The sequence below is a fragment of the Aulonocara sp. 'chitande type north' Nkhata Bay genome, linkage group LG19 (assembly GCF_057382095.1).
Source record: "Aulonocara sp. 'chitande type north' Nkhata Bay isolate Kocher_YH1m ecotype deep benthic linkage group LG19, A_spYH_male_GT1.1, whole genome shotgun sequence".
NCBI lineage: Eukaryota > Metazoa > Chordata > Actinopteri > Cichliformes > Cichlidae > Aulonocara > Aulonocara sp. 'chitande type north' Nkhata Bay.
The window spans coordinates 29,087,743-29,100,029 of NC_141362.1; the positions used below are offsets into that span (position 1 = coordinate 29,087,743).

General features: G+C 40.5%; 3 protein-coding genes across 7 annotated transcripts in view; 2 read left to right on the top strand and 1 right to left on the bottom strand.

Annotated features, from left to right (window-relative positions):
* Positions 1 to 1,542, top strand: part of evla (Enah/Vasp-like a) — a 40,683-nt gene extending 39,141 nt beyond the window's left edge. For all 5 annotated transcript variants that reach the window (XM_086275490.1, XM_086275489.1, XM_086275487.1 and 2 more), the window contains one exon: positions 30 to 1,542. In XM_086275490.1, the coding sequence (XP_086131616.1) occupies positions 30 to 67 (38 nt within the window). In that variant the 3' untranslated portion in view covers positions 68 to 1,542. The remainder of the gene's footprint in view (positions 1 to 29) is intronic.
* degs2 (delta(4)-desaturase, sphingolipid 2) lies at positions 1,117 to 8,640 on the bottom strand. Its single transcript, XM_086275494.1, has 4 exons — positions 7,724 to 8,640; positions 6,883 to 7,035; positions 3,673 to 4,415; positions 1,117 to 2,990 (listed from the first exon to the last, which is right to left on the bottom strand). The coding sequence occupies exons 2-4, from the start codon at positions 6,962 to 6,964 to the stop codon at positions 2,847 to 2,849; spliced, it is 969 nt and encodes a 322-aa protein (XP_086131620.1). The 5' UTR covers positions 6,965 to 7,035; positions 7,724 to 8,640; the 3' UTR covers positions 1,117 to 2,846.
* On the top strand, positions 7,613 to 11,985 carry yy1a (YY1 transcription factor a). The gene is made up of 5 exons (XM_086275493.1): positions 7,613 to 8,414; positions 9,359 to 9,509; positions 9,848 to 9,908; positions 10,061 to 10,219; positions 10,470 to 11,985. Exons 1-5 carry the CDS (start codon positions 7,613 to 7,615, stop codon positions 10,650 to 10,652), a joined length of 1,356 nt encoding a protein of 451 aa, XP_086131619.1. The 3' UTR covers positions 10,653 to 11,985.
* Positions 11,986 to 12,287: the final 302 nt, after the last annotated feature.

Sequence of the window (12,287 nt, forward strand, 5' to 3'; positions counted from 1 at the left end):
CTTAAATTGTTTTTTTTATTTTCTCTCAGCCATCAGACAAGAAATTGGCAGAATCAGTACATCCTAATCTCATCCGAGCGTACAGATGGAAGAGGAGCAGGAGGAGGAGAGCGACGGAGGAGCTGGAGGAGGACGGACACGCAGATGCACAGACGCGAGGACCAGGGAATGTTCTCTCAATGTTTCTGTGACCTCATAGACGCCATCGTTCGAGTTGCAGAGACGTTGTGGCAACATTTAAGTCTGCTGGACAGCAACAATAAAAAGAAGAAACAGAGACAAGAGAGCGCGGATTAACGAGAGGGACGAGCAGAAGAAATGTGGGGATGGATTAAAGGAAGACTGACGTACAGGTTGAACTCAAACAGAGGTTGACAGATGGACTAAAAGAAGAAGTGAGGAAAAGAAGGACGTTCGTGCTGAGTTTTGGTGTTGTGGTCCTCTCTGTGCACCTAGACTCAGTCAGCCCAGTGTTGCAACTCTTTGTTTGCCGTTCAGTCCAAGTCTTAAGAAGAAAATATTTTTGTTTTCTAAGTTTTTACTGTTTTATTATTTAAAAAATGTGGTGATAATGATGATGATGCTGTTGATGACAATGAGTATTTTATTGATATTCTAGAGGGAGAAAGGAATCTTGCACACCCTACGTCAGCCTTTTATATTTTCTATTGTTTTTGTTTAGTTTATCCCTAACTCGTTGACGATAACAAGCACAATATGGGCACAGTGGCTCCGCATACCCACCTGCCCTCAACTGGCATATTTAAAAAAGAAAGAAAGAAAAAAAAGACTTTTTACGACCTTGCTCATACTGGCGTTGTGTATCTAACCTTTAAGAAAAAAATAGCTTAAACCACTTGAATTACCTTAATTTCCACCATATTTAAAGGCATAACAATTTTTTTTGTTTTTAGCAATGAATCAGACAACACACAAAAAGTCTGCTCTGCAACTCCAGTGTGACCGAGGTTTCTCTGTAACTGTTCGGACGTGCGAGATCACTGAAACTCGGGGATCATTCACAAAAAACAGGCCGATAACTTTAAATGTGCCACCTGGTTTTACCTAGGTATAAAAAAAAAAAATGTAGTATTATATATATTAGTCACCCTATGCTTTGTGAACCCCACCCCCCACCAAGTATGCATGAATACCCCATCTCTATGAATAAGTTTATTTGGTTTGGGGACAAAAAAAAAAAAAAAAAGACACACACATGCAAAAATCTATATAAACGGTGGTACATTTACTATAGTGGTTTGTTTCTATGAACGTTCCCTTTCTACAAGATGTTAACCTTGATGATGGTAGCAATGTGGGGAGAAAAAAAAAGTGAAGAGGATTGGTTGCTCTGGCAATATGCAAACCTAGCTAAGTGCAAGAGATGAAAAGTAGGCCTTTGTGATGGTAGCTAAATGTGTATTTGCAGGAAGGCTTTGGATGAATATCAGTTGTTGCATTCTGTTCACTCTGTCCGCTCTCAACTACGTTCTCATTTAAAAAGCTGGAAGTAAATTCATTCATTCAAAAAAAAAAAAAAAATTGTCAGCTACACAGTATCCTGCTCACTGTGTGTGTGTGTGTGTGTGTGTGTGTGTGTGTGTGTGTGTGTGTCTCACTATCTTCGAGTTTGTCTTAAGCTTGAAGGCATATTTTTCTTCGGATACCACAGTGACAAAAGCATTAACACACTCAGGAATGCAGAGTTTCTCCTTATAAAGACTTTTTATGTAGTGCATTTTTTTAAATAGAACTTTTATAAACAAGATAATGCTTAAGACTGAATATACATTAGGTTGAACAGTCAGTGGGTGGACAAAACAACACAAACCCTGCATAAAAACAGTAGCCATGCTTGTAATTTACCGTTTGTGGTGGCTTGTGATTCTTGTAGATGCTTTCTTTTTCACCCCTGTGCTTCTTGTCATTTCACACGCTGGTATTTTATTCTAAGGATAAGCGGACGCGAATGGATGGATGGATGGTATTTTATTCTTTATACCAGTTAGTGTGTCACTAGAAAATAATTTAAAATGGCAAACACTAAATCCAAAAACAGAAAAGCTGTATGATCAAAGAGTGGTCATAAGAGGCTCCTTAGCAACACCGATGTAAATGAATACTTCATGAACATGTGTTCAACCTGAAGAAACACCAGTATGGTCATTTAACAAGCCTAACACTCTGAGATAAAATCCTTGTACGGCGATGCAGCTGCAACCAAGCAGAACGAGGCATCACAGAAGAAAAGGCTCCTCTTACTGGAAGGTAAGTTTCAATGCTTATTTTCCACTTCAGCATTGTTCTGCATGACGGATGTGCAGCTGCTAATCTAAGCGATTGTGCTTCTTCAGAAACTCTCACGAGGCTTGACGAACGCTTACAATCAGGAAAACTAAACGGCATGGGGTAGTGACATCTCCATAAAACCACATGAGAATGTATGTGACCTTTATCCCGAAGTTATGGCTTTATGTCGCCTTCAGTCACAGATAAGAAAAAATGTACCTTCTTTTTTTCCGCAATTCTTCTTTGTGCTTTCTGGGTACAAGTAGATTTCCACATTGCACAATGACACTGGCTGTCTTTTTATAGCAGGAATAAATAACATCCAGTCATATGAGGTGAAATCTCATTTGTGTAAAATATGCAGCTGAAATGTGCACATTGCCTTATAGTAACACGAGTGCAGCACTGATTAGATAACAATGTCAAACATGTTATTGGGCTTACGTATGGTAACATCCACACTATGCAACAAAACTAGACTTTCTGTTGTGGTTAGCCGACGTCTGACAACTACAATTCACATTCTTGCTTAGCAGATCAATCAATCAATCGGAGATCTATTCCTGTTTGCTCAGCTTGTACTCCCGTTTGATTCTGGAATAGGGCCCGATGCTGTCGTCAAACACAAAGTCCCACAATACACGGCTCCAGGAAGTGTGTTGAGGCAGGGAGTCGTAATACTCGGCTGCGATTTCCTTGACCTGCCAGTTAAAAAAAAAAAACAGAAGTTAAAAATGAAAGAGAAGAAATATCAGTGAGAAAGAAGGTGGTGTAGAAAGAGTAAATATTGCAAATGGTGAGTGTAAAGCCTGCATCTGAAGTGCAGAGTTAATGTGTTTAGGATTTGAGGGCTTTTATTTATTCGACCTAATTCGACATGACTGTATTTGACTAGAACAAGTGCAAACAGAACAGCATATTGTATGATATTACACAAAACAGTACGTCGGGGTGAATGCAGCTCGACATATCCTGACTGAAATGTTTTACTAGACAATGAAAAGGGGGGCGTGAACGGGGGTTAAAATGTAACTAAACAAAATAGATTTTTAAAGAGTTCTTTAAACTCGTGGTCAACAAACCTAAAGGCAGTTAACTTGTATTAAGTGCCAACACTGTCCTGATAGAGGCGGCAGTTAATCATTTAAAAAACCTGCCCATTAAGCTCATAAATACTTGCAGTTAATGGGAAAAAGAAATTAGATTTTTGGCATTTCCCAGTGTCTGTTGTATTTAGGTTCTAAAAGTCAGGAGAGGCCCATATCATCTGTCCACAGTATTCAGTGATATAACTGTGCTCATTTTTCTACGCTCAGTACATTCAAGTTCAAAGTTATAAGTTATACTGTTATAAATCTATTTCTAACAGTAATATGTTCTCACCTGAGGTAGTTTACTGCCGGGTATGCTGGGAAAGTCGTGGTGCTCCATGTGATACCCAACATTGAAGGTAATCAAGTTCAACGCTCCATAGTAGGAATATGTCTCATGTCCTTTAAGGAACATGTAGTGCTCAGCTATGAAATGTCCAGAGATCGGATGCAGTCCCATACCCAAGATAGATCCCGCAATGAGGTAAACGATGGGCTTCACCCCCCATAAATAGTAGATAATTAGGTCTACTACAAGCTGAACCATTGCATTCTGGATCTCAAGCCGACCGACTGGCTTTGGGTTGACCACTAATGGGCGCAGGGCGTAGAATAATGGCTGGAGGAAGAGCCAGAGGATCTTCCTGGCTGGGGTGCAGAAGAACCATCCCTCAAAGTCTGTAGGTATGTCAACATCAAGCTGGTCCCCTCCAAGATACCGGTGGTGGTCGATGTGGTACTTTTTGAAGGCGGCAGAGTAGGGCAGCCCGATGGGTAGGTTGGCCCACATGGCGAACCAGCGGTTCCACTTCGCCAGCTTGTTACCAAAAGCCACGTTGTGGGAGATGTCGTGGATAGCCAGAGTCAGGGAGTGATTAATACAGCCTCCAAATGCATAGGCCCAGAAGAAGATCCATTTCCAGGAGAGGTCCTGGACCAGGAAGCAGGCCAGGAATTGGGTCAGGACCATGCCCGATACCACCCACTTCAACTGGGGGTCTGGACCCATCAGAGACTTGATCTGTGGATATTTGGCTGAGGAGAGAAGCAAGAAAAAAAGAGGGATGGAAAAGAGCAAAGGCAGGAGTAATGCGATTGTTGAAAAAGAAAGAAAGAATCGCAGGAGTGGCAGAGGACATGTGAGGAAAGGGAATAATAGATTAAAGGAAGCAGTGAAGAAAATGAGGATAAAAGAAATGAATTAATTATTTTTTCTGAAACAGTGACTTGCACAGCATATGTTTCACAGTAATTTTCCTAAGGTTGCTCTCAGCAAACAAGCTGTGAGGTAGCTGCCCTTCTCTTGGGAAAACCATGCTGAGAAAAGTCAGCTTTAATTGGCAGAGGTGTTGTTTTGCTGCAGGAAATGAAACTCAGGGAGAAACAAAAGAGCATTTGAAAAATCATTCTTTTTTTTCTTTTTTCTTTTTTTAAAAAAAAGACTTTTACAATTAAAAAAATTTAAATAATTAGGTCATACAGGTTCTGATTTGTTGCACTGGCCCCACCTTATGGGAACAGCAAAGAAATTTGGGCAGGTAAGTGAAAAAGCTTTGTGCCAAGTGATTCGGCTACTAAGACTTTACAATCACACCATACAGAGCATATCCTATCATGCATTACATCAAAGTTAGCCACACACCATCGCGGGATGTTGCATGCAAATCTGACCTACTTCCTTAGTTTCAGGTTGTGTAATGTCTCTATGCAAAACTTTCTTACCTTGGTGACTAATAGATTAAAGATACTGGGGCTGGGTCCCCGTGACCATTTCATATTTTGATAGTCTCCTCTACGGACCAAATCCCCTTTATTCTATGAATGTTTACCCAACAAGAATTCCCTGTTGCTTCCCTGCAGTCTCCCATTGTGAAACAATCATTCATCAACATACAAGCATTACATCAGCATTAGTATTGCTTTCAAATCTGTGGCTCAATGTGAGCTCACCTCCAGAGCGTCCTTCCCTTTTTCCTAATTAAAGCCGTTTATGGACCATAAACTTTCAGATGCTGTCACAGCCTGCCTCCAGGGTATGAAGTTAAATCAATGACCAGGCATCATAAAACTCCAGTAATAACTTCTTAATGTGCCCATGCAGAACACATGTTGTAAAGCCATTAGAGAATTTTGACTTCATCATGTCAAACAAGAAAGGCCTTTCATTTGCCTTACTGTTAGATCATTTTCCAGCATAGAGTATCAGCCAAAATTAATTCACACATTATTCTGTTCAACATGTGGTGGTTGATCACATGTGTGGTCTCATAAGCATCTGTAATGGCAGGTACTGCTGTCCTTTGAATGTGCAGTATAATGTTAAGTTTATGGCCTGTGAGTCCCGCCTGAACCTTCAGTCTGCAGACGTGGAAAAAACAAGCCATTTAATTTATTAAACTGTTCAAAAGGTGCCCCTTCCATCAAATGGTAAAGTAAAAGGATCTGAAGCACAATTACCTCTAACACATTTCTCCACCACATCCCTGTCCCCTCAGAGCAGAGGACAATAAACAGTTTAATAATTTAGGATTTTGTAGTGTCAAGAAACCCACCACCTACTAGGTGTGTCTTTCACACCCAAGTAAGCATGCAAATACTGGGTAAAGCCAAGATTAAATACACTTCAGCAGCAGAGCTTTTAAAATGGATCAAATGACGGATCAGATAACCTATTAGTTTGTGATACATATTTTATAGGCAAGGGAAAAATAAAAAGAAACTCCAAACAGTTTGGATACATTCTGTTGGCTCATTCGTGTCATGATTAAAGGATTTGCCAGGAACCTGTAAAACCTTTCTTATCATTTAAGGAGTAGCATTCAGAGTGTGACAGTCATGATTTGGAAAAGTGAACTGTCACTACATTCCTATTATTTCACAAGTTAGGGGGTTTCGAAAAAAAGAAATGTTGAAGTGAATTAAATGTGTCACTATCACGAGCTTGAAACATGCTAATCCTCTTTCATAACCCGTGTTTCCTTTTAAGAAATAACTGACTTTAGTTTTAAAACCGCAATCAAAAGTAAACATGAAGACTGCAACATCAGATTTGAAATTCCACTCACAGCACGCTGTACTCGTATTTATTTAATTGTTCGTTTGCATTGATTTTAACTGGAGTACACTCCAGGTACACGCTATACCTTCGCCAATAAATACACGGATTTAAAGTAATAAGTAAATCGATCTCGTCGCACCTAAAACAGTACAAGTATGCGTAACTTCAAGTACAAGTAATAAAACTATGTGTTTATCATGAGCGGCATGTTCGTTTCTACGTTTTCACTGCATCCACTGTGAGCTGATAGCTCGTTAAGCAACTGCTTGTAAACAGGTTTAACCGGCTACAGTTTTATAAGTAGAGTATAGACAGGGAAAAAAAAACTTTGACCTCAACTGTTAACACGTTGACTTCTAAAGCGCAGTTTCTGGCGGATTTTAAAAAACAATCTGGACTTTTTTGGGTTGTTTTTAAAAAAAAAAATCTTCTGTCATTTCTTACCCAGAATTTCCTTTCTTCTTGAAGTGTGCGGCTGGTCAGTGTAGACCCATTCAAAGTCGCCTCTTCCACCTGTCTTCCCCATGGCTATCTACTCTGCGTGTGAGGCATCCGGCTCCGTGTCATCAAACCTTCGAAGTATCGGGACACACCCACCTTGACAGGTTGCAGACAGAAGGTTTAGGGTGTGGTCTCACGCCCCTCCTCCGAAAGTTGACGCAGGGCAAGCCTGCTTGTGCACCTGCTGAAATGTATGCAACCCCGCAGCGAGTGTTTTCTGTCGTGGAGACTAGAAACCTTTTTTAATATGTTGTATTAAGGGGAGGTGGGACTGTAGTGGTACTACAGTAGGCATATACTCTCAAAGAATGAGTGAAGAATTTAACTGGAAAACACACACAGCTTACACACAGTTACATATTGTAACTGTCAAGGTCAGAATTTTTGCTTTAAGGTTAGATATCAGTGTTTATGTGCTTCTTTTGTTACATTTCCAACTCATTTGTTTCCACTACACAAATTATCTGGCATGGAAAAAATAGCAAGCTTTCCCGCTTTTCAGTTATTTGCTGCTTTTTTGTTTGATGTATTTGTAAATTGAATATTTCTAAGTTTGATAAGAAAAACAAAAACAATAACTTGTCCCCTTTATTTAATTTATAAACTGGATCATCAAAAAACGCATTTTACTATATGATAAAAAAACCCACAAACTGTGAACCCATAATGTATAATGATGTGTATGTTACAAATAAAGACATTCATAGAAGATGTGTATTATGCACATTTATATTTATTTCATAAAAATGTGTGTGTAATAATCTGTGAACTAAACATAATCTACCTGTCAGGGCACTTTTTCCTTGAATCTCGCGAGATTTCAGAACTGGAGCGTTGTGGCGGCGAGAATACACTAGTGAGACTGTGGAGTTGTTGTCGGAGAGAGCGAGAGGGGGGGCCGATAGAGAGTAGAGAGGAGGGAAGGCTAGAGTGTAAAATAAATAGCAATAGGAAGAAGCAATACACGAAAGTTATCATGGCATCGGGGGACACCCTGTACATAGAAACGGATGGCTCAGAAATGCCGGCCGAAATAGTTGAATTGCACGAAATTGAAGTAGAGACAATCGAGACCACAGTTGTTGGAGACGACGGTGAGCACCAGCCTATGATCGCCTTACAGCCTCTCGATACAGATGATCCGAACTCGATTCACCCGCACCAGGAGGTGATTTTGGTGCAGACGAGAGAAGAAGTGGTGGGTGAGGATGACTCCGAACTGCACACAGATGATGGTTTCGAGGACCAAATTCTTATCCCAGTGCCCGCCGTGGAGGAGGACTATATCGAACAGACTCTGGTTACTGTGGCCGGGAAAAGCTCGTCAACAGGCCGGATGAAGAAGGCTGGAAGCGGAAAGAAATCGGGCAAAAAGAGCTACCTGAGTGGGGGAGAAATGGGCAGAAAATGGGAACAGAAGCAGGTCCAGATAAAGACGTTGGAGGGGGAATTTTCAGTCACTATGTGGGCATCGGGTAAGTTAAGTGAATTCCTGCAAGCTGGCGCCTCGCTTTGTTCTCAGGATGTGTGTCGTGTGACTGGGCCCTGCTGGGGCCTTGTCCTCCGCCAAAGTAGGAAACATTCCCCAACTCCGAGCCACTTAAACTCCATTTGAAATGTTTTTGTTTTTATGGGAAGCCATGTTTTATGTGTCGATGGGCGCCGCCATATTTCCCCGGTCTAGAAAGTATGGCGGCCCGAAAAAATGGCGTTTATTTGGCCGACGAAGATGGCGGCGAGAGTGGGAGCGAGTGCAGCTAGCTCCGCTAGGCCGCTGTGGCGCAGTTCAGTTCAGCTCAGCGAAGTCGGTGGAGGTGGTGCATTCAGGAACCCCTCAAACATTACAGTTTTTCGTCTTTAGTCACGCGTTTTTAGTCACATGATTTTAAAAGTACAATAAACTATGTATTTTGTTTCGGAAACTGTATCATGTTTTTTAATTCTTTGCGTGAACCCTAAAAAGTGTGATTTTATCAGCTTGATATAGAAACTGGTTTTGAACTGGCTATTCAACACATGGAGAAAATGAAAATTGAGATGATTAAAAAAAAACACCGAGTTTTAATTTAAATTTTATTTGGAAAACATTTTTTGTAAACTTTGTGCAGCCAACCTCACCTTACTTGCGTTTCTACAGTGAATCGTTATGTATTTAACGCAAAATCTTTTAAATTTTCTGTTTTTCCTCACATTTTATGTTGAATAGACTGTCACACAAATGCACCATTCATACTGTTTGGAAAACTGTTTATAGTGTACTTTTGAGATTAAACCATTTGCAACTCAACAGAAATCACCTATTTAGCAACAACCGGATTTTCCGTAATATTTAAGTAGGAAATTAGTGAGGGCACATTGAGCTCAAAATGCACTGTTGTAGTTATGGATTTCTTTTAAAAACTGTTCCTCTATCTTTTAGATGACAAAAAGGACATAGACCACGAGGAGCAAATCACAGGAGAAAACTCTCCTCCAGATTATTCGGAATACATGACAGGGAAAAAGCTTCCTCCTGGAGGCATCCCAGGCATTGACCTGTCAGACCCCAAACAGCTGGCAGAGTTTGCAAGGTAAGTGGTGATAATGTTGAAACACATTGCAGCTTTCAAAACAAAACTGTATTGGCTCCATGAAAGACAGACAAGCAACACTGCTGAAAACTCTGCAGACCTGATAGATTAGATGCAGTTTTGCACACTCTAGTTTTGTTTTGTGTGAAGTGCAACATTGAGCATAAATGCAACTCCACTTTAACACATGTAAATGCATGCATTTACATGTGTTAAAATGCAAAAAAAAAAATAGCACTGTATGCAAATAAATGCTATTTATCTGTTTTCTGGGGGGTTTTCTAATGCTAGTTTACATGCAGCTAGTTTACATGCAGCTACTTCCATTTCTGTTGCAGAATGAAGCCGAGAAAAGTAAAAGAAGATGACGCGCCCAGGACGATAGCCTGTCCACACAAAGTGCGTGTGCTCTGCATGTTGCAGCTCAGAAGTTTGCTGATTGCTGTGTATTTGTTATGACACCTCTTTTGAGAATATGCAAGTGTGTTATGCATTGGCATGCCATTATGTGCAAACAAGTTAAACTAACTGTGTTTCCTCTTCCCTGTCAGGGATGTACCAAGATGTTCAGGGACAACTCTGCAATGAGGAAACACTTGCACACCCACGGACCTCGGGTGCACGTCTGCGCAGAGTGCGGCAAAGCGTTTGTCGAGAGTTCGAAATTGAAGAGGCACCAACTCGTACACACGGGAGAGAAACCTTTCCAGGTGAGGTCTCACACGTGGCAGGCTGTCAGTTATTTGGCTTTCTCAGACAGCCTGCAAATATTTACTTTGATTTAATAGTAGGACATAAAAATACTTATGGAAGTGTTTACCTTACTCGGCTGGGTTTGTGTGTTTTAAGAGTGGTTATATGCAAATTTTGCTATTTCATCATAAGGCTACTGAGCTAAGTTATACATGAGCTAAGTTGAGACATGAAGTAGCATTAACACTCTCTCTGTCTCTTTCCCAGTGCACATTTGAGGGCTGTGGCAAGCGGTTCTCCCTGGACTTTAACTTGCGCACACATGTGCGTATTCACACTGGAGACCGTCCGTATGTTTGCCCCTTTGATGGCTGCAACAAAAAATTTGCCCAGTCCACCAACCTGAAGTCTCACATCCTCACACACGCCAAAGCCAAAAATAACCAGTGAATGAGCCGCGCTTCAGACGAACGACAACACAAGGAAACACTGGAGGATTTGACCTGTATGTCCGCTCCTTCGACAGCCAAATGATCCCTTGGCCTGCTTTGTTGTGACATAAGAAGTCCCTTTGTGTTGCCTCTAGGGTAAAACGTTTAAACGGAAAAAGGCGTCTTCACAAACTTTTTGATACACAGAGGTTTTCAACAAGCAACTTGTGAGAACCCCAACCCCCTCAGGCCTCTTACCCTACTTTGGCTCTACCTGGATGGAACAACTTAACAGTTTCTTCTTGTGGAGATGTTATTTCATGGATCTGCACCCAAGAAACTTATTTATATCTTAAGACGAGCAGTTTAAAAAAAAAAAATGTTTTTGCAATATTCTTCAAATTTGCGTCAATCCTTAGCAATGACATATTTTCAATTTTGTACTTTTCCCCAAGTGTGCATATTGTACACTAATGAACAAAGCCCTTTTCAGACATGGGATCTGTGAAAGTAATGGTTTTCTGTCCTTCAAATGTAGGTCATTTTTATGTTTATGTTTTTCTCAAAGTTTTATTTAGACACACATGACAGTGATTGGCAGAGTCGCAGTACGCATGCAGTACTTGCCCTTCCTGGAAAAGCCTTGTTGACTCTGTGACAGCAGGTTTTCTCAGGATCGACTCTTTTCACTGTGTTTTTAGTTTCTTCTGTCATTGTCACTAAGAGCAGGTTGTGTGTATATGTGCTGCTCAGAGAGCTGCACACAGGCTCAGAGAAAGAGAGATGTCTCTTCTGTTTATTGAAAGAGGAATGTCTTTATCATAAATTAGAACCTGATTTTGGAGAGATTTGTATGTATTGCTGTTGAGGGCATTCCCTCATGAGTTCAGCTTCAAAGAAAAGTTTAAATGGAATCATGCACAGTCAAAATCACTCAGATGCTCCTCTCTTAATTTGACTGCATGCATTCAGATTTGTCTTGAAAAGTTAGAAGTAAACGTTTCCAGGTCCGACCTAACAAGATTGCCATTTAAGGATAAGTGAACATGCACTTGGGCAGGTGACGCATTCAGGTGCCCTCAAAATTAAAGAAAGGGATTGCATGTCTGAAAGGGGCTGTAGGCTCTGTGGTGATGTATGTAGTCAGATTGTCTCTGTAGCTCTTCTTCGAAGAGGTTTCGGTTTGTTTTACCTCCTCCCTTTCTTCCTCACGAGTGTGTTTCGAGGATGTGACTGGGTGGTCTCTGCATATTTTCATTTTCTACAACACAATATCCTGTAGATCATAGACATGTGATTTTCAATAGTAATCAGTGATTAAAATGTTTCCCCCTTGCACTACCAATGCAAAACGGTGTCATTTGTTCTCAGTTTGAAATCATTCTCAAATATTTTATACTTAATTTAAAAAACAAAACTAAAACCTCCATTGTCATATAACTGGGATACTTGTACATGTTTGATACTATAGAATAATAACAATGTAACAGGTTAACTTGTCGAAGTCTTTCACAGGGAATTACCGAACTTTGGTTTCCTCTTTCATTCAAATAGAAATAAATAAGTGGAACTTCTTTTTGTTTAATCCTTTTCCATAGTGCGTACACACAAATGGTAGTTTTGTCAACTTTTGCAGTTACAAAGGTTCATCTGT

Excerpts from the sequence above, each read along its gene's own strand:
- degs2 (XM_086275494.1), bottom strand. The coding sequence starts at position 6,964 with ATGGGGAAGACAGGTGGAAGAGGCGACTTTGAATGGGTCTACACTGAC. Across the intron at positions 4,416-6,882 it reads AAGAAGAAAGGAAATTCTGG|CCAAATATCCACAGATCAAG; the intron begins GTAAGAAATGAC and ends TTCTCTCCTCAG. Across the intron at positions 2,991-3,672 it reads CCGGCAGTAAACTACCTCAG|GTCAAGGAAATCGCAGCCGA; the intron begins GTGAGAACATAT and ends TTTAACTGGCAG.
- yy1a (XM_086275493.1), top strand. The coding sequence starts at position 7,613 with ATGATGTGTATGTTACAAATAAAGACATTCATAGAAGATGTGTATTAT. Across the intron at positions 9,510-9,847 it reads CAGCTGGCAGAGTTTGCAAG|AATGAAGCCGAGAAAAGTAA; the intron begins GTAAGTGGTGAT and ends TTTCTGTTGCAG. Across the intron at positions 10,220-10,469 it reads CGGGAGAGAAACCTTTCCAG|TGCACATTTGAGGGCTGTGG; the intron begins GTGAGGTCTCAC and ends TCTCTTTCCCAG.